This window comes from Ostrea edulis, chromosome 1, assembly GCF_947568905.1.
Source record: "Ostrea edulis chromosome 1, xbOstEdul1.1, whole genome shotgun sequence".
NCBI classification, from domain to species: domain Eukaryota; kingdom Metazoa; phylum Mollusca; class Bivalvia; order Ostreida; family Ostreidae; genus Ostrea; species Ostrea edulis.
In genome coordinates this window covers 94,975,277-95,002,666 of record NC_079164.1, presented here as the reverse complement: position 1 = coordinate 95,002,666, position 27,390 = coordinate 94,975,277, and the positions used below count along the sequence as shown (strand labels likewise).

General features: G+C 35.3%; 2 protein-coding genes across 2 annotated transcripts; both read right to left on the bottom strand.

Moving 5' to 3' along the window:
• Window positions 1–621: 621 nt before the first annotated feature.
• Window positions 622–2,307, bottom strand: LOC130048425 (uncharacterized). The gene has a single exon (XM_056145094.1). It carries the CDS (start codon window positions 2,305–2,307, stop codon window positions 1,573–1,575), a length of 735 nt encoding a protein of 244 aa, XP_056001069.1. The 3' UTR covers window positions 622–1,572.
• A 10,683-nt stretch (window positions 2,308–12,990) lies between these two features.
• On the bottom strand, window positions 12,991–26,902 carry LOC125673026 (uncharacterized). Its single transcript, XM_048909278.2, has 2 exons — window positions 26,697–26,902; window positions 12,991–14,363 (listed from the first exon to the last, which is right to left on the bottom strand). The coding sequence occupies exons 1-2, from the start codon at window positions 26,754–26,756 to the stop codon at window positions 13,191–13,193; spliced, it is 1,233 nt and encodes a 410-aa protein (XP_048765235.2). The 5' UTR covers window positions 26,757–26,902; the 3' UTR covers window positions 12,991–13,190.
• Between the last annotated feature and the right edge of the window lie 488 nt (window positions 26,903–27,390).

Genomic DNA, 27,390 nt, shown 5'->3' with positions numbered 1-27,390 from the left:
TGCTGTCTGACGTGCTTAATGCCGATTGTTATGCCGTTCTTAATTTTGACTACGGATTACTCCGTATACCTGGTCAAAATATAGGCCTCAAGGCGGATGTGACCGGTCGAGAGGGGATAGTTACTCCTCTTAGGCACCTGGTCCAACCTCTGCTATGTCCAACGGTCTGTGTTTGTCCTAGTCTTTACTTTAATTTGTATTCCTTTTCGGAGTTATGATATTATTTTCACCTTGCATTGTGTAAAATCAATATTTCGATGTTGCCAGTCTTCTCTAACGTAATTTGTTTTCTGCAATTTCATTGGCTAAGAGGCTTAATCCTGGCTTATGAGATTGAGCATTTATATTTAGCACCTCATTGGTGCATCAGGAGATTTAGTCACTCTCCTTCCCCGACTCGAGGAAGAGGAGATGGTTCCATCCATCCCCTTCTGGAGGACCCAACCATCCCCGGATCTTCAAGAAGACCCGTCCCCGTGTCCAGGGGATCCGAGGGTCGACCACCATCGTCGCCTCGCAGCAACAAACCTAGTGTAGCAGGGCCCCTACTGGGTAGTCTGCGCTCTAAATCTACACCTTCGACGATTTAGTCACTTTGCTAGGGTCAAGAACTGAGGTTCTTGCTTTACAAGAACTTCGTGTTCGCTTCTGTTCTTCTACATAGAGTAGGGTTTTCAATATGCAGTACATAAACATAATGTAGTGTTCGGGAAAGAGTTTTAGTTGTTAGATTTTACCTTATAACATGTAGATACCTTAGTATAGTCGATATACTATGGTTCAGGGTAGAATTAGATATTCCTTAACTTAGTAGTAACAGAGTTATATATTTAGGCCAGTGTGTATATCTATATTAGTCCTATATTACTTTGTGGTGTCCTATATTACTTTGTGGTGTCCTATATTACTTTGTGGTATATGGTTAATTGATTGTATCTTCCTTAACGTCTCGCTCGACAATTTTTCACTCATATGGAGACGTAATGTATATGGAAGCCCGCTGGTGTTATAAAACTGTATATTTTAATAGTGTATGGAAGCTTGTTAGCGTCATAACTTTAGATTTTTTTAATTATTTGTTTTATCATTTCAATACTTATCCATTTTTGATAATTCTGTTCAATTATTATGAGTACCCTTTGGTTACGTTCATTTTCAATGGAAAACTTATTATTTGTTATTAACTACCCTAAAGCCATATTTACTTGTGTTACAAAAAAATTGTAAATTGAGATGTATTTTCATTTCAAACAAAGTGTTCAACATACTGTAAAGGTAAATATTTACGCGTGGGGGAAATGCGATCATGTAATAAGCGCGTGAATTTTCCGTAAGCATATAGTTACAAATGTTGAATATAATATAAATGATATTCAGTTACTACGTATTTAAATGACAGTCACAAAAACACTTTCAGGTTGAAGTTCAGGATTCAACAAAAAGATGAAGATAAACAAGAGTTGGAATGGCTATTTTGGATTCTTGAAAGATAACCCTAATCCTGACGTTATAGGCTAAAATCCAGTTTCTTTTTTAAATCAATATTTCAGTAAAGTTCTGATTCTTTTTCATTCACATTAATCCACTCAACTGATTACGAAAACGTGTATACCTGTGAGGCAAACAAGTAACATTGTCATCGGATACAAACCAGTGTTCAAAATTTTTAGCACGAATTATTTTGTTATCAACTCCAATGATAAAATTAAAATTCAATATGAAGGCGTCTCTTAATGTTCGTGTATCCGGGTTCCAATACCACTTTCCGTCAATAAATCTATCTAGTGGTAAAAAGTATATCATAATATTTTTATAATGTTCCTTGATCATATCATGCAGAACCATTTGGTCGTTATCTCTCTCTCTAACGAGATCTTCATTTCTCAAACAAGAAAACATGTTCTTCAAGTCAATGAGTCGACGAATCAATTCCCGCCAAAATTGTTTCATACGTTTGCTTGCTCTCATGTAGTAAAATCCGATCGCTGCCTCGAAGGATTTATCATAGGTCGGTATAATGGCTAAATCGTACGGCTCTGTATCAATCAGAAATGGTAAAGGATTTTGTAACCACATTGCGTCCAGTTCAAACAGAAATACGGGTATATTTTCCTGAATTATCCAGTTCACAACTATGGTTCTGTAAATGCCAATCCGCATAAATCCGGCAGAACAGTATTTCTGCTTCTCATTGAGTTGTTTTAAGTTGCTCAAGCAAACAACATTCAATTTTGGATAAAGAGTACGAATTTCATTCTTTATATTTAGCTCAGTTACTATAACTAAAATCTGAGATTGCCTGACCATGCTTTTCGTATGGCACATCCAATACTTCCTATTACCAGCCCATCAGAGTTATCGCGCTTTGATGACTCTTGCATGTCAAGAAAACAAGTCTCGCGAGCAAGTGCGAGATTACCGGGACATAAGCAAAACGTTGATACCCCCCCCCCCTTTTATATATATATATATATATATATATATATATATATATATATATATATATATATATATATGGTAAAATAGCCATTAGTCAAGTTACATTTTAAAAAATCTAACACTAATATATAAGACTAATGTGTTTTTGAACGCCATCACATCTGTTTCAAAAATCGATGTTTTATATCCGATTTCCATCGACATATGTAATTTTTGAAATAGCTTAGATGAAGTTCAGAAACATAGCAGTTGTGTTAATTAGTGTTATAAACATCTCAAAATTAAAACAAAATTGCAGTTTGACAGATGGGTAATTTATTTTCTAATATTAGAAAAGGAGGGGGGTGGGTTGTTACATGTAAAACTTATACTGTACCAATTTATACCTACAAAGTTCATGCCATATGAACCTGCACTAATTGTATGATAAAATATCTTCATAGTCTGAGAGAATAACTTTAAAAGCATATGAATCCCCATTATTTGCAAGAAGATTTCGTTATGTTGGATGTGCATAGGTAAAACCTTTACAGTTCTTCTTGCAGTTGATGTTTTATATCGGTCAAATTTAGCAAATTCAGTACCTATGCTCCCTCACATAGTTTAATAAGTTTGTCTTTTTTCTTGTTAAAATAATTAATTTTTTTTTAACTTTAGAATTTTGATCAGTGTTGTGTTTTGCAGTTGATTATAATTCGTATTCAATGCCATATTTGTTTACGTTGTCCCGGTAGCACGACTTTACGCGCCTTTAATTTGAAGAGTTCCACTAATGGAAATCAAAAGTATTGACAAGAAATGGTTGAAATGCTGTATTCATAAACGTGAGCATAACTAAACCTTCAATTTGTGCGATTTCCTTTCCTACACGCACAACAGCCCTTTTATCATTGATGTCTAATGCGTCATCAGATGTGGATTCTTTAAATGAACACTGTAAAAGCTCTATTTTTTCATTGCATGCTGTCCTAGGTGCGGTCAAGGGTGTCGTGGGTGCGTTTGAAGATGTTGTGATGGGTGTGGTCGAAGGTGTCATCATTTGTGCCGTCGAAGGCGTTGTCATGGGTGTGGTCGAAGGTGCCGTCCCGGCGGGTGAGAAAGTCGAGAAGAAAATAAACAACAAGCAAACAAGTAAACAAAGCACTGTTTTGACAGGATGCCGTTTAACAATGTTTAGTTTTCTCCACGGAATACGTTGACAAACCTGAAAAAAAAACCACTACATTTATATTGTTGTCAGCTTTTAAAGAAGTTATCATTTCGTTGGCAATTTTTATAACAATTTCAAGTTGATTTTTTAAAATTCTCTGTACATAATAATGTTTTGAAAACTGTATGATTTAGAAGTTTTCAAAACACTGTATAATTATAATAAATCATCATAAAGATCGAAAAATATTCGATGATCAGAGGGAAGATCATAATTATATCAATTGCATAAATAAACAACTCCCTATTTTGTATTCCTTAAAGAAGTTATGAGATTGATCACTGTTCGATACCTTCAATTTTCATAAATAGATTTTAATGGCTAACTAACAATTCAACTTCAGGACAAACGGGATGATTTCAGCGTCTATGTGTGTGTCATACATGTGGTGTATATTGTAACGTGTAGCGGTCACCAAGCCAAGTGCTGAACACGCTCGCCGTTGCTTAACTTGCGTGATCAAGAGAGAGACTCTACCACATCACTAGAAAAGCTAGCTCTCTAACGAGGTAGTATAAGATCCCTCTTATACTGACCGCTACAATATTGCAAGTGAGATAACGCATTAACTTTATCACACACCCATTTGATATTGCACTTCCGATCCGACCTACTTTTGACACTGCTTGAATGACATGTTTTCTATGTTTATGCATATCTATGCTTGAAATAAAGAGTACAACTTGTTATTTTGTATTTATTTAGAAACCCTGGAACCCCTAAAAAGAAGAGAGAACTTGTGCGATTGCGTTCAAACTGTATTGACTTGTGTCCATGTGTTCTTATAAATGGTTTTAAAAAATGCATGTTCAATAATATGTAAAACACACAAATTGGTTTTATCTTTTCCTAATTCCGAGAAATTGTTTCTCATTGAATTAAGGCGTCCCCATACAAAAATAATGCATAGCAGATGCCACCACTCATATTTACTTTAACAAGGATCCGTGTTTACCCTACTCTCAATTGTGTAATCATTATAAGATTGTTCATTATCTTCACTTTTTCATGAACAATTATGAGACTTCCTATATCTATAAGAGACCAAGTGCTCCGATAAAGGGAAAGAACAAGAGCCACGAATACCCAAATATGGCCCTGTAATTTTGAGTAAAATAAAGTCTCTTCATTCCAAAATTCCATCATGGTATGAAATAGCTTAGATCTTCTTCTTTAGAAATCCAGTGTGTTTTTTCCGCGAAAATTCACGCATATAGAAATTATAACATGTAGAACCCATAACAGTTGTGTTATTTTTGTAAAAGTTGATAATATCCAACAATATGCACCAAAACTTTGTATAACCCCCAAGCGTCGATCCAATAAATATTAATGAATTGTAAATTAGTATATTACATACTGCATAGAAGTTAAGAGTTTTTTTGGATCGAGGCCTGGGGGATAAGTGAATTTTTACTTTTTATGTTCTAAAAATAACCGGAATTTCACATTCCATGCACGAAATCCGAATAATTTTCCAAACTATAGGTTTAGTACAAATCGTAATATTTAAATATTATAGTTGGGGATTGTTCAGGGGGGTATATAGGAATCACTCTGTCTGTCTGTCCGTCCGTCCGTATGTGCAGATTCATGTCCGGGCCATAACTTCTTTGTTCTTTGACTTAGGCATACCATATTTGGCACACAGGTGGATCACCATGAGTCGATGTGTCGAGTACCTTCATGACCTCTATATGACCTTGACCCTTGTCCTCAAGGTCAAAATTAAAGGGTTTTTTTTTTACAATGGATTCGTGTCCGGGCCATAACTTCTTTGTTCTTTGACATAGGCATACCATATTTGACACATGAGTGTATCACCATGAGACGATGTGTCATGTACATTCATGACCTTGACCTTTGATCCCAAGGTCAAAATTATAGGTTTATGCCATGGATTTGCGTTCGGACTATATCTTCCATTTTCTTCTACAAAGGCATACCATATTTTTACACTCAGGAAAGAGCTAATGTATACCTAATAACAACACTCTTTGGGAGATTGGGGTAATGCATGTATAGTATCTAAATGAACCGTGTATTATACTGTTAATATACTGTTGAACATCCTAATAATAATAGTCATTTTGGGACTGTATAATTTCATAAGACACGAATGAAATGTATCTATGAAAATTGTATTTTGTAGACATTTAAAAATATATTCAGTACCACTTTCCACATTACACTGTCTTCTTTTTTATACGTATTTCTCACTGATCTTCGTTGTTCCATGTTGAATGGCCATATCTTGAAAACGCCCCAACATAAATTTGTCAAACAACCTTCATTTATCTTTATTTTATACACACTTTCAAAATATCATAGGGTAGGAAAAAAACCTTGAGGGGGGGGAGTGTTACTGGCCCATGGTCTATTAGTACACTGTCAGTGTATTTAACAGAGTTAGTACTTATAGATTTAGCCCAGTGTGCATATTTAGACCAGTCCTATATAACTTTGAGGTATATGGAAGCCCGCTAGTTTTATATCACTGTATAGTTTGATAGTGCATGGACGCTTGTTCGTGTCATAACTTTAGTTTTGTTATCATTTCAGTACTTATTAATTTCTCATAATTCTGTGCATTTATTTTGCGCACATTTTACATTCCACTCTCGTTATACTCATTCATTCTCAATGGAAAACTTATTTGTTATTAACTACTCTAAAACAATATTTACTTTGGTATGATAAATTTGTAAACTTTACAGGTATTTTTATTTCAAACAACGTGTTGAAAATCACCTGGGAATCACAACCGAGCCTGGGTACTACACGGAAACTGTCTGTCATAATCTATGTAGTATAATAAGTTCTGGTCCCAAGTACTATTGACAGTGAGTTCTTTTAATCAAGACGATAAACTTGTACTATGGGAGAACTAGACTAATTTCTGTCCCAGCATACACTGCTTCCCGTTACAGTTGTCTCTCTAAAAGACAGTCACAAAATACAATCGTGCTGAAGTACAGGAATCAACAATGCAAAATAAGTTAATTTTGAATGCACAAATTTGGATTCTTGACAGCGAAACTTGGTCCTGACGTTTTTGGCTAAAATCGAGTTCCTATTTACTTTGATATTCTAGTGTATTCTAGTGAAGTTGTTCTTTCACCAAAGCAGACATAGTGGCAAAGATGATATTGTACACTTTAAAACTCCCTACATCGATATAAAATATTTCATAAAACTATATGCAAGTTCTCTTTGGCAAATCTATTGGGATTTCTGTGACTCAGGTAAACTTTATTCTATTCAAAACAGTAAACAAACCGTGTAACATCGTAATGAAACGCCAGGACGAAGTGATTATTTCGAGAATGTGCGTTGGACATTCAAAATTGACCCATTATTACCTATTAAACAGAGAACTTCAGCCTGAATGTATATCTTGTGACTGTTCATTAACGATATATAACATTCTTTTAGAATGCAGTGATTTTACGCCCATACGAAAAAGACTTTTTGATTATGTGCAATCAATGCAAGAACTTTTCACAAATATTGAAAATCATTTCATTATACAATATTTACAAGAATGCGATTTTTACAGAAAAATTTGAATACTTTTATAATACAACTGTGCATATACATGTCCACGAAATGATATGCTTTACTTGTTCATGTATTGTTTAACTTTTATGTCGTCAGATGGCACATTAAAGGGTGTCCTGTGCCAAAGAGTCAAAGATCACAACCCCCTATTGTAGCGATTGTGAGCGTATCTTAGGATCTGATTTTAATTAAATTGATCGAAACGTAGTGCAGTAGGTTATGACGTCATAGCTAACTCGGACGTGGATCGGCGCAAGAATTGCATCAAATCGATGTATTTCTTCTCCGGAATCGCGCTTGTGAATGAAGTTAAAAGGTCAGAACTGAATCCCTGTATAATGTGCTATTTAGATTTTCACCAAAGATTCAGTTTTAGTAACATTAACGTCTTATTCACTCTAATTCATAACATATAAGCAGAAATTGATAGTGGTAGAATACCTTAGATATGTATATCATTTAATAACTTTTAAAGTGATGACTTATAAACGATGCTGATTGGTTGAAAAATTCGTTTGATTTTTCTGTCAAAATTTCGTTCAGAGTTCATCTGCACTAAACACGCGGGACTACTTTTCTCTGGAGTGCGTCTTCTCCGTTCTAATTTTAGTGCTATTTATAGAACGGGATTTTCCACACAAGCATTATATATAACGAAATGCATTTGTTTGATTTTTGTTTTTCATTGCTATCAAAAATAAGCACAACTAAAGATATGAATAAAATACAAATTAATTTAAAGAAACAACATACATAGGCGATGACGTGGCAGAATAGTCAACTTGATGACGTAGACCACTTACTGGTAGAAGTAGACAGATTATACGAGTTCCCGGTATGAATCGTCTGCTTTACGAGATCGAAAACATGACGGAACAAGTGGTGACTTCTGATCTGGTAAATATCAACGAAATTGAACCGTGTTATATGGGGCTCAGTCAACGAGTGTGTTTTGAACTTTTTCCTCGATATTGAAATTGAGCCGAATTGCATTCCACCGTTCCAAAGACACAACCAGTGTTCAACGTCTCCTCCAACACGATGCAGCATAAATCCAGTCACCACTTGTTATCTTCCTTTATATTTAATTCAGCTTTTAACCATTGCACCTTTAATTTGGCGTATAATCCATTTAAATCTGCACAGTAACTGTTCCTGACCTGAACGCACAGCCATGCCGTTTTGTTGTTGTTTTCATTCTTGCCTATATGTATTCCTACGCGCCATTTCAGAAACGTTAATTCAAGCATTTTGATGGGAGAAACTATTTGTTTTTCTATCTTAAAAACATTATTAAATGATAAGAAATAAAACTTATAATTCTTTGTTTGATGCATGTATCAAACGAAACATTGGACGGAAAACTTTTTCATCAATGCGCTAGAAGTTTCATTTCTTAAAACTTAGACGCATTTAAAGCTTTCGTTCCATATAGTAACATACAACTGTGACCTCAGATACATTTGTATACACATGGCAACAGACTCTGATGGTGTCGATCAACATATGAGGTTAATTTGCGGTTACGGAAATAGCCGAGTACACTGATGTAGTTACGATTGCGTCGGATAGCGGTGTTGACGATATAACTTCATAAGCATGCACTTCTTGCGCCAAAACGTATACAATAATATTGATGTGCATAGAATAAATGCATCTAAAGCTATTTCTAAATGAAGATTTTCATTGTTATTTGGAAGTTTATTAAAGGGAAGAAAATAAATTTTCCATTTCTGCATACAACAAACTTTTCACATATAAATATCAAGATTATTGAATATGCATCAAAATTTTCGCATATAAATATCAAGATTTTCGAATATAAATTAAAATTTTCCCATACGAATATCAAGATCACCGAATATAAATAAAGGTTATCACATATGAATAACAAGATTTCCGCACATAAACCGAGATTTGTATAATATTACAATGTTTTACACGCCTTATTTATTTGACAATTAGGTTATTTGAATATGTGTGAAAAGGGAAACTGACTGGTAACCTAATATACCCACGTCAAGAGGCGTTTATTGAAGCTGCAAGTTTTCCGTTTGCATGGGGATTTAATGAATATTTGTGTGTCGTGATATTAGATGAAAATATGTTAGGAATTTTCTATATTAAAATTTTGAGGCGTTGATGCAAAAAACTACGGCGACATCAATCAAGTGAAGAAAGTTGTACTGTTAATCGAAGGGTGTTTTTATAAGGGCTGGGACTGTAACTATATATATATATATCCTACTTTTCACCCAGAGAGCTACAGTTCTATCCAAGTTCATGTATTTTATCCTCGGTTTGAGAGGATCGTACAAGTTTTAGTTGTTCTACGCATCATTTGAGATTTCTATTTTTACGCATTATTTGAGAAGTCTTCTTTATGTGGGGACGTCAGCAGCTGAAAACCAGACTTGAGGTCACAAAGTTTAGGCATGACACAAAGGGCTGTAATAGTGAGGATTCGTCATTGTACCAATGCTTACCTACATATTGTTTAGATATATTTAAGGCCTAATGCCGGGTGTTTAGCGAGGTGTCGAATAGAGATACAGAATTAAGATTCTCTCTGAATTTCAGATATACAGATGTTGCAATATGTAAATGACCTAGTTTTAAAAATTACATAAAGCACAGAGAAAATCATAATCTCAACACGATTCTCTCCAGATTCACAGCTCAGGATTGTACATGAGAGAGTTATATGTAAGTTGAGTTGATCTGAAGAAATAAATGTTCACTGATTCAAAATAAGTCTTACTTACCCCCATAATGTACATACTTTTTGTATATGTAAGTTTTAACTCGACCGGTAGGAGAAATATAAGCCAGCGTTATTCTTCTGCATTGTTACTTACATAATACATTTTTACTTCCTTAAAGTAAAATCTTTTTATTTTCATCAGAATTTTTGTATTTCTATAGCGATGCAAGTCATCTGTTAAAGATACCAGATTTTTAAAAAATTATTAGTGTCACTTAAGAATTTTAAAAAAGTATATGTAACACAAATTAGCCCTGTAACAAATGATCACGATTCTTACAGTACCGCGTTATGTCTATAAAACATTTTATCTCAGAAAAGTGTAACAAAATAAAATAATTGTTTGAAGTTAATTATAATAGATATGACGATATTATGGGCACGGTTGTTTTGAATTACATGTAATTACAAATACAAATCAAATATCAACATGAGTAATGGGTCGCCAATCAAAGAGCATGCCCCAATAACAAATGCATATACAACACAAATACAAAAGTATTGTTGAGGATAAAGTTCATTACCAGAAAGCAGTGACCCAGGAAGTTGCAGAGATCAAACCTTAATATTCACGAAAATGCCGCTTATACGCCGCAGGTTCATCACTATAGTAATTTATTTATGTATAGTGACATGTGTCTATTCACAAACTTTATGTTAACAGGCAGTTTAGAAATAAATCAAACACTCGACTCATCGGGCCTAAATACCAAATTTATACAGTACATAAAGAAAAGAAGAAAAAGCAGCACAGCGTTAAGAAATAATGGGAAGGATGCATGAAAATATACATATTAGAAATATACTTGTTGTAAGTATATATCTTTGTACCAAGATCAGTAGTCTTTTATATTTTAGTCATATTTCGGTGACAAACTGATAGAGATGCATGGAACGGATTTTAAAATTTTGAGACCCTGTGGCGGCCCGCAATGAACCAGCTATTTTCGAAAACCATATACATTTTACGTGCCATGGGGTTGTGATCTTGATATGGAACAGTCATTTAACGTCCTCATCGACGGACTACAAATTTGAAAATCATAACACCAACAGTTGTATATTAAAAGATAATAGTTGAGGTTTTATATATGAATCTCATTGGTTATGGTTATGTAAATTTGTAACATATTACTTTTATAAAAGTCCAACTCCAGTAAAAAAAATCCTGTGTGACCTATTCAAACAGTTCTTCAATGAACTAGTGTTTTAAAATATATTTTATGTGTAAGCACAGTTTCACTACATTCGAATTCTCGTACATGTAGTGCTAGTGTGATGTGTAACAATTTTGATGTTGACTAGCCTTAAATTACGTACATGTAGTTATTGCATATACAACATGTTTTGTATGTCTAAAATACCGTATAGCGGGTTTTTTTCCGCGGGGTTAAATATTGGCTTATTTTAGCGATTAGATAGCTTTCCGACAAAATTTTACGCGCCAAATATGCACCTAATTGGGACTTCAGTATTTGAAATAGAGACAATTCTTCCCTGTCCGCTAAAAATTTATTCCGCTAAAATTATTAGCATACCTTTGAGCCATCAAATCGCCAAATTTTAGACCCGCGGAATAAACCCGCTGTGGGGTAGTTTCTATTTCTTTCGTAAGGCAATTATAATGGCCTAGTTTGCCAATACAACCTCTCATTGGGTCAGATGCTGTCTGACGTGCTTAATGCCGATTGTTATGCCGTTCTTAATTTTGACTACGGATTACTCCGTATACCTGGTCAAAATATAGGCCTCAAGGCGGATGTGACCGGTCGAGAGGGGATAGTTACTCCTCTTAGGCACCTGGTCCAACCTCTGCTATGTCCAACGGTCTGTGTTTGTCATAGTCTTTACTTTAATTTGTATTCCTTTTCGGAGTTATGATATTATCTTCACCTTGCATTGTGTAAAATCAATATTTCGATGTTGTTAGTCTTCTCTAACGTAATTTGTTTTCTGCAATTTCATTGACTAAGAGGCTTAATCCTGGCTTATGAGATTGAGCATTTATATTTAGCACCTCATTGGTGCATCAGGAGATTTAGTCACTCTCCTTCCCCGACTCGAGGAAGAGGAGATGGTTCCATCCATCCCCTTCTGGAGGACCCAACCATCCCCGGATCTTCAAGAAGACCCGTCCCCGTGTGCAGGGGATCCGAGGGTCGACCACCATCGTCGCCTCGCCGCAACAAACCTAGTGTAGCAGGGCCCCTACTGGGTAGTCTGCGCTCTAAATCTACACCTTCGACGATTTAGTCACTTTGCTAGGGTCAAGAACTGAGGTTCTTGCTTTAAAAGAACTTCGTGTTCGCTTCTGTTCTTCTACATAGAGTAGGGTTTTCAATATGCAGTACATAAACATAATGTAGTGTTCGGGAAAGAGTTTTAGTTGTTAGATTTTACCTTATAACATGTAGATACCTTAGTATAGTCGATATACTATGGTTCAGGGTAGAATTAGATATTCCTTAACTTAGTAGTAACAGAGTTATATATTTAGGCCAGTGTGTATATCTATATTAGTCCTATATTACTTTGTGGTGTCCTATATTACTTTGTGGTATATGGTTAATTGATTGTATCTTCCTTAACGTCTCGCTCGACAATTTTTCACTCATATGGAGACGTAATGTATATGGAAGCCCGCTGGTGTTATAAAACTGTATATTTTAATAGTGTATGGAAGCTTGTTAGCGTCATAACTTTAGATTTTTTTTTATTATTTGTTTTATCATTTCAATACTTATCCATTTTTGATAATTCTGTTCAATTATTATGAGTACCCTTTGGTTACGTTCATTTTCAATGGAAAACTTATTATTTGTTATTAACTACCCTAAAGCCATATTTACTTGTGTTACAAAAAAATTGTAAATTGAGATGTATTTTCATTTCAAACAAAGTGTTCAACATACTGTAAAGGTAAATATTTACGCGTGGGGGAAATGCGATCATGTAATAAGCGCGTGAATTTTCCGTAAGCATATAGTTACAAATGTTGAATATAATATAAATGATATTCAGTTACTACGTATTTAAATGACAGTCACAAAAACACTTTCGGGTTGAAATTCAGGATTCAACAAAAAGATGAAGATAAACAAGAGTTGGAATGGCTATTTTGGATTCTTGAAAGAGAACCCTAATCCTGACGTTATAGGCTAAAATCCAGTTTCTTTTTTAAATCAATATTTCAGTAAAGTTCTGATTCTTTTTCATTCACATTAATCCACTCAACTGATTACGAAAACGTGTATACCTGTGAGGCAAACAAGTAACATTGTCATCGGATACAAACCAGTGTTCAAAATTTTTAGCACGAATTATTTTGTTATCAACTCCAATGATAAAATTAAAATTCAATATGAAGGCGTCTCTTAATGTTCGTGTATCCGGGTTCCAATACCACTTTCCGTCAATAAATCTATCTAGTGGTAAAAAGTATATCATAATATTTTTATAATGTTCCTTGATCATATCATGCAGAACCATTTGGTCGTTATCTCTCTCTCTAACGAGATCTTCATTTCTCAAACAAGAAAACATGTTCTTCAAGTCAATGAGTCGACGAATCAATTCCCGCCAAAATTGTTTCATACGTTTGCTTGCTCTCATGTAGTAAAATCCGATCGCTGCCTCGAAGGATTTATCATAGGTCGGTATAATGGCTAAATCGTACGGCTCTGTATCAATCAGAAATGGTAAAGGATTTTGTAACCACATTGCGTCCAGTTCAAACAGAAATACGGGTATATTTTCCTGAATTATCCAGTTCACAACTATGGTTCTGTAAATGCCAATCCGCATAAATCCGGCAGAACAGTATTTCTGCTTCTCATTGAGTTGTTTTAAGTTGCTCAGGCAAACAACATTCAATTTTGGATAAAGAGTACGAATTTCATTCTTTATATTTAGCTCAGTTACTATAACTAAAATCTGAGATTGCCTGACCATGCTTTTCGTATGGCACATCCAATTGACAAGAAATGGTTGAAATGCTGTATTCATAAACGTGAGCATAACTAAACCTTCAATTTGTGCGATTTCCTTTGCTACACGCACAACAGCCCTTTTATCATTGATGTCCAATGCGTCATCAGATGTGGATTCTTTAAATGAACACTGTAAAAGCTCTATTTTATCATTGCATGCTGTCCTAGGTGCGGTCAAGGGTGTCGTGGGTGCGTTTGAAGATGTTGTGATGGGTGTGGTCGAAGGTGTCATCATTTGTGCCGTCGAAGGCGTTGTCATGGGTGTGGTCGAAGGTGCCGTCCCGGCGGGTGAGAAAGTCCAGACGAAAATAAACAACAAGCAAACAAGTAAACAAAGCACTGTTTCGACAGGATGCCGTTTAACATTCTTGAATTTTCTCCACGGAATATGTCGACAAACCTGAAAAAAAAAACCCACTACATTTATATTGTTGTCAGCTTTTAAAGAAGTTATCATTTCGTTGGCAATTTTTATAACAATTTCAAGTTGATTTTTAAAATTCTCTGTACATAATAATGTTTTGAAAACTGTATGATTTAGAAGTTTTCAAAACACTGTATAATTATAATAAATCATCATAAAGATCGAAAAATATTCGATGATCAGAGGGAAGATCATAATTATATCAATTGCATAAATAAACAACTCCCTATTTTGTATTCCTTAAAGAAGTTATGAGATTGATCACTGTTCGATACCTTCAATTTTCATAAATAGATTTTAATGGCTAACTAACAATTCAACTTCAGGACAAACGGGATGATTTCAGCGTCTATGTGTGTGTCATACATGTGGTGTATATTGTAACGTGTAGCGGTCACCAAGCCAAGTGCTGAACACGCTCGCCGTTGCTTAACTTGCGTGATCAAGAGAGAGACTCTACCACATCACTAGAAAAGCTAGCTCTCTAGCGAGGTAGTATAAGATCCCTCTTATACTGACCGCTACAATATTGCAAGTGAGATAACGCATTAACTTTATCACACACCCATTTGATATTGCACTTCCGATTCGACCTACTTTTGACACTGCTTGAATGACATGTTTTCTATGTTTATGCATATCTATGCATGAAATAAAGAGTACAACTTGTTATTTTGTATTTATTTAGAAACCCTGGAACCCCTAAAAAGAAGAGAGAACTTGTGCGATTGCGTTCAAACTGTATTGACTTGTGTCCATGTGTTCTTATAAATGGTTTTAAAAAATGCATGTTCAATAATATGTAAAACACACAAATTGGTTTTATCTTTTCCTAATTCCGAGAAATTGTTTCTCATTGAATTAAGGCGTCCCCATACAAAAATAATGCATAGCAGTTGCCACCACTCATATTTACTTTAACAAGGATCCGTGTTTACCCTACTCTCAATTGTGTAATCATTATAAGATTGTTCATTATCTTCACTTTTTCATGAACAATTATGAGACTTCCTATATCTATAAGAGACCAAGTGCTCCGATAAAGGGAAAGAACAAGAGCCACGAATACCCAAATATGGCCCTGTAATTTTGAGTAAAATAAAGTCTCTTCATTCCAAAATTCCATCATGGTATGAAATAGCTTAGACCTTCTTCTTTAGAAATCCAGTGTGTTTTTTCCGCGAAAATTCACGCATATAGAAATTATAACATGTAGAACCCATAACAGTTGTGTTATTTTTGTAAAAGTTGATAATATCCAACAATATGCACCAAAACTTTGTATAACCCCCAAGCCTCGATCCAATAAATATTAATGAATTGTAAATTAGTATATTACATACTGCATAGAAGTTAAGAGTTTTTTTGGATCGAGGCCTGGGGGATAAGTGAATTTTTACTTTTTATGTTCTAAAAATAACCGGAATTTCACATTCCATGCACGAAATCCGAATAATTTTCCAAACTATAGGTTTAGTACAAATCGTAATATTTAAATATTATAGTTGGGGATTGTTCAGGGGGGTATATAGGAATCACTCTTGTCTGTCTGTCTGTCTGTCCGTCCGTCCGTATGTGCAGATTCATGTCCGGGCCATAACTTCTTTGTTCTTTGACTTAGGCATACCATATTTGGCACACAGGTGGATCACCATGAGTCGATGTGTCGTGTACCTTCATGACCTCTATATGACCTTGACCCTTGTCCTCAAGGTCAAAATTAAAGGGTTTTTTTTTTACAATGGATTCGTGTCCGGGCCATAACTTCTTTGTTCTTTGACATAGGCATACCATATTTGACACATGAGTGTATCACCATGAGACGATGTGTCATGTACATTCATGACCTTGACCTTTGATCCCAAGGTCAAAATTATAGGTTTATGCCATGGATTTGCGTTCGGACTATATCTTCCATTTTCTTCTACAAAGGCATACCATATTTTTACACTCAGGAAAGAGCTAATGTATACCTAATAACAACACTCTTTGGGAGATTGGGGTCATGCATGTATAGTATCTAAATGAACCGTGTATTATACTGTTAATATACTGTTGAACATCCTAATAATAATAGTCATTTTGGGACTGTATAATTTCATAAGACACGAATGAAATGTATCTATGAAAATTGTATTTTGTAGACATTAAAAAATATATTCAGTACCACTTTCCATATTACACTGTCTTCTTTTTTATACGTATTTCTCACTGATCTTCGTTGTTCCATGTTGAATGGCCATATCTTGAAAACGCCCCAACATAAATTTGTCAAACAACCTTCATTTATCTTTATTTTATACACACTTTCAAAATATCATAGGGTAGAAAAAAACCTTGAGGGGGGGGAGTGTTACTGGCCCATGGTCTATTAGTACACTGTCAGTGTATTTAACAGAGTTAGTACTTATAGATTTAGCCCAGTGTGCATATTTAGACCAGTCCTATATAACTTTGAGGTATATGGAAGCCCGCTAGTTTTATATCACTGTATAGTTTGATAGTGCATGGACGCTTGTTCGTGTCATAACTTTAGTTTTGTTATCATTTCAGTACTTATTAATTTCTCATAATTCTGTGCATTTATTTTGCGCACATTTTACATTCCACTCTCGTTATACTCATTCATTCTCAATGGAAAACTTATTTGTTATTAACTACTCTAAAACAATATTTACTTTGGTATGATAAATTTGTAAACTTTACAGGTATTTTCATTTCAAACAACGTGTTGAAAATCACCTGGGAATCACAACCGAGCCTGGGTACTACACGGAAACTGTCTGTCATAATCTATGTAGTATAATAAGTTCTGGTCCCAAGTACTATTGACAGTGAGTTCTTTTAATCAAGACGATAAACTTGTACTATGGGAGAACTAGACTAATTTCTGTCCCAGCATACACTGCTTCCCGTTACAGTTGTCTCTCTAAAAGACAGTCACAAAATACAATCGTGCTGAAGTACAGGAATCAACAATGCAAAATAAGTTAATTTTGAATGCACAAATTTGGATTCTTGACAGCGAAACTTGGTCCTGACGTTTTTGGCTAAAATCGAGTTCCTATTTACTTTGATATTCTAGTGTATTCTAGTGAAGTTGTTCTTTCACCAAAGCAGACATAGTGGCAAAGATGATATTGTACACTTTAAAACTCCCTACATCGATATAAAATATTTCATAAAACTATATGCAAGTTCTCTTTGGCAAATCTATTGGGATTTCTGTGACTCAGGTAAACTTTATTCTATTCAAAACAGTAAACAAACCGTGTAACATCGTAATGAAACGCCAGGACGAAGTGATTATTTCGAGAATGTGCGTTGGACATTCAAAATTAACCCATTATTACCTATTAAACAGAGAACTTCAGCCTGAATGTATATCTTGTGACTGTTCATTAACGATATATAACATTCTTTTAGAATGCAGTGATTTTACGCCCATACGAAAAAGACTTTTTGATAATGTGCAATCAATGCAAGAACTTTTCACAAATATTGAAAATCATTTCATTATACAATATTTACAAGAATGCGATTTTTACAGAAAAATTTGAATACTTTTATAATACAACTGTGCATATACATGTCCACGAAATGATATGCTTTACTTGTTCATGTATTTTTTAACTTTTATGTCGTCAGATGGCACATTAAAGGGTGTCCTGTGCCAAAGAGTCAAAGATCACAACCCCCTATTGTAGCGATTGTGAGCGTATCTTAGGATCTGATTTTAATTAAATTGATCGAAACGTAGTGCAGTAGGTTATGACGTCATAGCTAACTCGGACGTGGATCGGCGCAAGAATTGCATCAAATCGATGTATTTCTTCTCCGGAATCGCGCTTGTGAATGAAGTTAAAAGGTCAGAACTGAATCCCTGTATAATGTGCTATTTAGATTTTCACTACAGATTCAGTTTTAGTAACATTAACGTCTTATTCACTCTAATTCATAACATATAAGCAGAAATTGATAGTGGTAGAATACCTTAGATATGTATATCATTTAATAACTTTTAAAGTGATGACTTATAAACGATGCTGATTGGTTGAAAAATTCGTTTGATTTCTCTGTCAAAATTTCGTTCAGAGTTCATCTGCACTAAACACGCGGGACTACTTTTCTCTGGAGTGCGTCTTCTCCGTTCTAATTTTAGTGCTATTTATAGAACGGGATTTTCCACACAAGCATTATATATAACGAAATGCATTTGTTTGATTTTTGTTTTTCATTGCTATCAAAAATTAGCACAACTAAAGATATGAATAAAATACAAATTAATTTAAAGAAACAACATACATAGGCGATGACGTGGCAGAATAGTCAACTTGATGACGTAGACCACTTACTGGTAGAAGTAGACAGATTATACGAGTTCCCGGTATGAATCGTCTGCTTTACGAGATCGAAAACATGACGGAACAAGTGGTGACTTCTGATCTGGTAAATATCAACGAAATTGAACCGTGTTATATGGGGCTCAGTCAACGAGTGTGTTTTGAACTTTTTCCTCGATATTGAAATTGAGCCGAATTGCATTCCACCGTTCCAACGACACAACCAGTGTTCAACGTCTCCTCCAACACGATGCAGCATAAATCCAGTCACCACTTGTTATCTTCCTTTATATTTAATTCAGCTTTTAACCATTGCACCTTTAATTTGGTGTATAATCCATTTAAATCTGCACAGTAACTGTTCCTGACCTGAACGCACAACCATGCCGTTTTGTTGTTGTTTTCATTCTTGCCTATATGTATTCCTACGCGCCATTTCAGAAACGTTAATTCAAGCATTTTGATGGGAGAAACTATTTGTTTTTCTATCTTAAAAACATTATTAAATGATAAGAAATAAAACTTATAATTCTTTGTTTGATGCATGTATCAAACGAAACATTGGACGGAAAACTTTTTCATCAATGCGCTAGAAGTTTCATTTCTTAAATCTTAGACGCATTTAAAGCTTTCGTTCCATATAGTAACATACAACTGTGACCTCAGATACATTTGTATACACATGGCAACAGACTCTGATGGTGTCGATCAACATATGAGGTTAATTTGCGGTTACGGAAATAGCCGAGTACACTGATGTAGTTACGATTGCGTCGGATAGCGGTGTTGACGATATAACTTCATAAGCATGCACTTCTTGCGCCAAAACGTATACAATAATATTGATGTGCATAGAATAAATGCATCTAAAGCTATTTCTAAATGAAGATTTTCATTGTTATTTGGAAGTTTATTAAAAGGAAGAAAATAAATTTTCCATTTCTGCATACAACAAACTTTTCACATATAAATATCAAGATTATTGAATATGCATCAAAATTTTCGCATATAAATATCAAGATTTTCGAATATAAATTAAAATTTTCCCATACGAATATCAAGATCACCGAATATAAATAAAGGTTATCACATATGAATAACAAGATTTCCGCACATAAACCGAGATTTGTATAATATTACGATGTTTTACACGCCTTATTTATTTGACAATTAGGTTATTTGAATATGTGTGAAAAGGGAAACTGACTGGTAACCTAATATACCCACGTCAAGAGGCGTTTATTGAAGCTGCAAGTTTTCCGTTTGCATGGGGATTTAATGAATATTTGTGTGTCGTGATATTAGATGAAAATATGTTAGGAATTTTCTATATTAAAATTTTGAGGCGTTGATGCAAAAAACTACGGCGACATCAATCAAGTGAAGAAAGTTGTACTGTTAATCGAAGGGTGTTTTTATAAGGGCTGGGACTGTAACTATATATATATATATCCTACTTTTCACCCAGAGAGCGACAGTTCTATCCAAGTTCATGTATTTTATCCTCGGTTTGAGAGGATCGTACAAGTTTTAGTTGTTCTACGCATCATTTGAGATTTCTATTTTTACGCATTATTTGAAAAGTCTTCTTTATGTGGGGACGTCAGCAGCTGAAAACCAGACTTGAGGTCACAAAGTTTAGGCATGACACAAAGGGCTGTAATAGTGAGGATTCGTCATTGTACCCATGCTTACCTTCATATTGTTTAGATATATTTAAGGCCTAATGCCGGGTGTTTAGTGAGGTGTCGAATAGAGATACAGAATTAAGATTCTCTCTGAATTTCAGATATACAGATGTTGCAATATGTAAATGACCTAGTTTTAAAAATTACATAAAGCACAGAGAAAATCATAATCTCAACACGATTCTCTCCAGATTCACAGCTCAGGATTGTACATGAGAGAGTTATATGTAAGTTGAGTTGATCTGAAGAAATAAATGTTCACTGATTCAAAATAAGTCTTACTTACCCCCATAATGTACATACTTTTTGTATATGTAAGTTTTAACTCGACCGGTAGGAGAAATATAAGCCAGCGTTATTCTTCTGCATTGTTACTTACATAATACATTTTTACTTCCTTAAAGTAAAATCTTTTTATTTTCATCAGAATTTTTGTATTTCTATAGCGATGCAAGTCATCTGTTAAAGATACCAGATTTTTAAAAAATTATTAGTGTCACTTAAGAATTTTAAAAAAGTATATGTAACACAAATTAGCCCTGTAACAAATGATCACGATTCTTACAGTACCGCGTTATGTCTATAAAACATTTTATCTCAGAAAAGTGTAACAAAATAAAATAATTGTTTGAAGTTAATTATAATAGATATGACGATATTATGGGCACGGTTGTTTTGAATTACATGTAATTACAAATACAAATCAAATATCAACATGAGTAATGGGTCGCCAATCAAAGAGCATGCCCCAATAACAAATGCATATACAACACAAATACAAAAGTGTTGCTAAAAAGTTCATCAACCATCACAGTTCAAATATCAAAGTTCACTGACTTCACAAACGCAAAGTTTACATGGCATTGTTGAGGATAAAGTTCATTACCAGAAAGCAGTGACCCAGGAAGTTGCAGAGATCAAACCTTAATATTCACGAAGATGCCGCTTATACGCCGCAGGTTCATCACTATAGTAATTTATTTACTTATAGTGACATGTGTCTATTCACAAACTTTATGTTAACAGGCAGTTTAGAAATAAATCAAACACTCGACTCATCGGGCCTAAATACCAAATTTATACAGTACATAAAGAAAAGAAGAAAAAGCAGCACAGCGTTAAGAAATAATGGGAAGGATGCATGAAAATATACATATTAGAAATATACTTGTTGTAAGTATATATCTTTGTACCAAGATCAGTAGTCTTTTATATTTTAGTCATATTTCGGTGACAAACTGATAGAGATGCATGGAACGGATTTTAAAATTTTGAGACCCTGTGGCGGCCCGCAATGAACCAGCTATTTTCGAAAACCATATACATTTTACGTGCCATGGGGTTGTGATCTTGATATGGAACAGTCATTTAACGTCCTCATCGACGGACTACAAATTTGAAAATCATAACACCAACAGTTGTATATTAAAAGATAATAGTTGAGGTTTTATATATGAATCTCATTGGTTATGGTTATGTAAATTTGTAACATATTACTTTTATAAAAGTCCAACTCCAGTAAAAAAATCCTGTGTGACCTATTCAAACAGTTCTTCAATGAACTAGTGTTTTAAAATATATTTTATGTGTAAGCACAGTTTCACTACATTCGAATTCTCGTACATGTAGTGCTAGTGTGATGTGTAACAATTTTGATGTTGACTAGCCTTAAATTACGTACATGTAGTTATTGCATATACAACATGTTTTGTATGTCTAAAATACCGTATAGCGGGTTTTTTTCCGCGGGGTTAAATATTGGCTTATTTTAGCGATTAGATAGCTTTCCGACAAAATTTTACGCGCCAAATATGCACCTAATTGGGACTTCAGTATTTGAAATAGAGACAATTCTTCCCTGTCCGCTAAAAATTTATTCCGCTAAAATTATTAGCATACCTTTGAGCCATCAAATCGCCAAATTTTAGACCCGGGGAATAAACCCGCTGTGGGGTAGTTTCTATTTCTTTCGGAAGGCAATTATAATGGCCTAGTTTGCCAATACAACCTCTCATTGGGTCAGATGCTGTCTGACGTGCTTAATGCCGATTGTTATGCCGTTCTTAATTTTGACTACGGATTACTCCGTATACCTGGTCAAAATATAGGCCTCAAGGCGGATGTGACCGGTCGAGAGGGGATAGTTACTCCTCTTAGGCACCTGGTCCAACCTCTGCTATGTCCAACGGTCTGTGTTTGTCCTAGTCTTTACTTTAATTTGTATTCCTTTTCGGAGTTATGATATTATCTTCACCTTGCATTGTGTAAAATCAATATTTCGATGTTGCCAGTCTTCTCTAACGTAATTTGTTTTCTGCAATTTCATTGGCTAAGAGGCTTAATCCTGGCTTATGAGATTGAGCATTTATATTTAGCACCTCATTGGTGCATCAGGAGATTTAGTCACTCTCCTTCCCCGACTCGAGGAAGAGGAGATGGTTCCATCCATCCCCTTCTGGAGGACCCAACCATCTAATGCAGGATACTCTTTTTTCATTTTCAAGAGTATGCCAGACATAATCAAGTGCGGAAAGGGGGGTTTCTTTATGTGTCAGAAATGTGTCCTAACTTTTCCTTTGGTAACAAGAATATAAATTTATATATACATGTATACACTTTATACACCACCATACACCGTATATCGTCACTCCTTTACACTCTGCTCGCAATCATTATGTAAATTAGATTTTCTTACATAACGTAGTGATGATCGGGATCGGGAGAAAATAGAGGGGCGATTTCAAGGTCACAATGTGAATTATGACCTTCGCGCAAATATAAAAATGTTGAGTGATTTGATACGAAATTGAAATAATATATTATTTGACAAGAAATTTTTTCACGTAGACGGCTTATCACTTGATAACGCCTATCAATATAACGACACCATATAGACATGAATTGTAAGATGTACGTCGTGACGTACTTTTTCGTTGTGATCTCATAGGGTGCGAAGTGCACAGATAGTTGTTTTTATATACTATAAAACTGTTCTGCTATATCCATACTAGAGTTTAGGTCCAAAGTACTTTTAGAGTAAAATGAATTATTTTATTAAATATATAGCGTAAAACTATATGGGATCCGGGTTAGAATAAGTCCTCACTTCCCCTTGCTTGTCGTCAGATGCGACTAAATGGGGCGGTCTTTCGGATGAGATCGCAAAAACCGAGGTCTCGTGTCACGGCAGGTGTGGCATGATAAAGATCCCTCCCTTCTCAAAGGCCGTAAGCGCCGAGCATAGGCCTAAATTTTGCAGTCCTTCACGGGCAGTAATGACCTCTCCTGCAGAAAGATCTGACTCAAACCACACAATATAGTGAACATATGCATAAACTCTTTGCATGTTAAGGTGGTAATCTACATCGTCATAATGGCTGACTTCCTTTGAAAACATGGATGAAAAAATCGATATCAGCAATATTTGGCTTTTCCTTTTCGATTTAAATGCCTAGCTGAGTAGCTCAGTAGGTTAGAATACCGACTGCTGACCTGTAGGTCGGAGGTTCGAGTACAGAAGGGGTTTTAATTTTTTTTTTCAGATTACCTTCCACTAAAACTGTATTTTTTGACAAAATAAAGTAAATTTGAAAATTTTCAACTTCAAAACATTGTTGTACATATCCTCCGCTTTTCATCTACGTCAAATTTATCTGGTGTAGCACACCTCCTTAACCGAATAGCTGGGCTCATTGTTTACAAAACAAAGTCATAGCGATTTTCAGAAATAGCCGCGTTTCCGAGAAATGAAAACGAAACCTAACGCCTATCTATTTTCTGGCAGCTGTAAGACGAGGTCGGTAAATTATGTGTAAATTTGTTCATTGAATAAATGTGTAAACTTTCAACCATTGTTCTTTAATTCTTTTTATTTGAAAATTTAACATAAAGGAATACACCAGGAATACAAAACGTTCACACGCTATCCCCCCCCCCCACCTCTCACCACCTGCCCAGCTTGACCGCGCCAACCCCGCTTGACCACGCCAGGTGGCCCCGGCCACCTGGCCAACTGCTTGACCCGTCTATAAAACCCCGCACTCCAAACTACACTCAAAACTGCACTCAGTTGAACCACCTATCGACCCGCACTCAAAACTGCACTCAGTTGAACCGCCTATCGGGATGCGTTATACTACTTACATGTATATTGTTATATTAAGGACAAGTATTAGGCAATGGTTCAAAAATAAGTTCGCCAAACATTTATCCGTGCTTTTCCGAAATATCTATTAATACGTTTGTATAAAAACAACGAAGATTAGTTTTTAATCAAATTTTAATCAAAAAAATAAAATGCTTTCTTTGTTGTTTCATAGGGTGATAAAGGTAGCTAGCATTGCAGAAAAAAGTCATGACCCGCGTAAGCGAAACACTCTTTGACCTTGATGACGCTCCATACACAGATACAGCCAACTGCCAAAAGTTTATAGACAAATGGCGGACGTCAATGTCTAAACGTCAACGTAATACGGATTTTCAGTGGCTATGAAATTACAAAGAGAATAAATCTTACCTCAGTATTTTGTTATATATCCCTTTGATCTGATCATTTTCAACATTCTGATAGGTAGGGATCGATAGAGGTTCCGTATGTAAGTAACGGGTATGTTAATCCAGATGTCATTTATATTTCTCTCCAAGTCAGTGACATTGTTTATATTAGAAAGTCTGCGTTTAAGTTTATTTTTCAACAGAAACCAAATGTCTTCAATTATATTTGCATCAGGTGACTGTGCTGGCCAAAACATACCTGGAATTCTGTTTATTTGTTTATATTCTTGTACAATTCGGGCACGGTGAACCGGGGCATTGTCATCTTGAAATATGTAATCGTTAGTAGGAAAATTTTTCACTACAACCGGCCACAATTGTTCTTCAAGGATATCAATATATTTATTTGCATTAATGTTGCCATTAACCACCGTTAGTGTGCCAACTCCATTCCAGGTAATGCATCCCCACAACATTAAACTCATAGCAGGTTTCGGTGGTGCGCCGGGGCTGATGCACGCTGGTAACCATTCTTCTCCTGCCTTTCTCCAAATATAAACTCGATTGTTTTGTCCCAAAACAACTTTACATTCATCAGAGAAGATCACTTTTGACCAGTTATAGTCAACAGTCCACCGTCGTTTACCTCTCGCCCATGCCACACGGTTTTTCCTATTTTGTTCGCGAATCCTAATTTTTTTCCTGCATACACGTCGATGGTACTTATTTTTTGACAAATAACGATGAATTGATCTTTCAGACACGGGAACTTTCCTACCTTGATTAAATTGTCCTGTTATGTCTTTTAATGGAGTGGTACGGTTAAATTTTACAAGCCGCAATAGTTGACGCTCGTCTCTAACGTCCATTTTTCTGGGGCGTCCCGATTTTTTAGCATTTCCCGCACTTCCTCGAATTTCACACCGTTTTACAACAGCATACACGGTTTTCCGGTCCATTTTCAATACCCTAGCAGTTTCAGAATAATTTCCCGTTTGTCTGTAACTGTCTACGACAATTTGTTTCACAGCTGGCGATAAATTCTTAGACTTTCCCATAGCTAGATTCAGAAGCTTGTATCAGACGATCATCAAATAAATACCCACATATGACGTCACATATGACGACACAAGACCCTGTACTTATATGTGGTATGCATACGAAATCCCCGTTATCTATATATAGAATTTACAAAAGAAAAAACAAGCCACTTCCGTGAAGTTGGAATTTAGATCCGCCATTTTGTCTATAAACTTTTGGCAGGTGGCTGTAGTTGGTACTAAAAACCCGGAACAAACTACATGTAGTTTGCAACAAACATGCATTCATTGTCCTTGATGAAAGCAATTTCAATAGAAATATGAGAAAAAAGATTCAGTGAATGTAAATATTGAAAAGACATGCCACGAAATCCAAACTTCACGTCCGAGGGTCTGCGGATATTGCTATATCATGAAGTGGAGAAGAATAAGGCTTTACTCTAGACCATGTTAAGACCATCCTAAGACACGTCGCTTGACGTCCTAAGATTGAGTCCGATCTTATGACGAATCCTAACTTAGGACTTATCGAATACATGTCTTATGACTTAAGCATGTCCCAAGACCATCCTAAGACATGTCTCAGTTCTAAGACATTTTCGAAAACCAGATCGCATGATTCTCTCCAGATTCACGGCTCAGGATTGAACTCGCAACATGTAATATCAGAGAGAGAGAGAGAGAGAGAGAGAGAGAGAGTTACATGTAAGTCGGGGTTTACCTGAAGAGATAAGTGTTACTTACCCACGTAATGCAAGTTTTAACTTGACTAGTAGAAATATAACCAGCGTCATTCTTCTGCATTGTTACTTGTGTACCCGGTGATACAATTCCTTATTGTGAAGCATTTCTAGGTAAATCTGAATTTTTGTGTTTCTATAGCGATGCTAGTCGACTGTTAAATATACCAGATGCTATCTAATTTCTTTTTAAAGAGGCATTTCTGAATCAAAATTGGCTCTGCGTCAAAATTGGCTCTGTAACAAATAATCACGATTCTTATAAGTAACACATTATGTCTATAAACATTATACATTTATTGCATGATAGTGAGGGAGATATGAAGATTTATTCACCCAAGAAAAATCATATTCCCCGAGGGCAACACCCGAGGGGAATATGATTTTTCTTGGGTGAATAAATCTTCATATCTCCCTAACATTCATGCAATGAATTGTTTATTTTACCGAAACAAAGCAAGACTACAAAAGTACGTTTGAAATTGGAGTCCGCTCATCTACATTGTATGTAGCTGGGGTCGTCCTAACGGTAACACCGCGCCGTCAACGTATTACGGTAGAAGGTACAAACAACGAAATACAGTGATATGATAACCAGTTTTTGTATTTCCATTCTCCTTTATTGCTGATTTACTTGCTTGTTTTTGTATCAACCAAAACCATGCGATTCAACTGTGTATCAGAGACCCGCATATTTT

What these genes read in the sequence shown, in the direction of transcription:
- LOC130048425 (XM_056145094.1), bottom strand. Translation starts at nt 2,307, where the DNA reads ATGGTCAGGCAATCTCAGATTTTAGTTATAGTAACTGAGCTAAATATA.
- LOC125673026 (XM_048909278.2), bottom strand. Translation starts at nt 26,756, where the DNA reads ATGCAGAAGAATGACGCTGGTTATATTTCTACTAGTCAAGTTAAAACT. An exon ending in TTAAAACTTGCATTACGTGG is followed by an intron (nt 14,364 to 26,696) that starts GTAAGTAACACT and finishes TTTTTTTTTCAG; the next exon opens with GTTTGTCGACATATTCCGTG.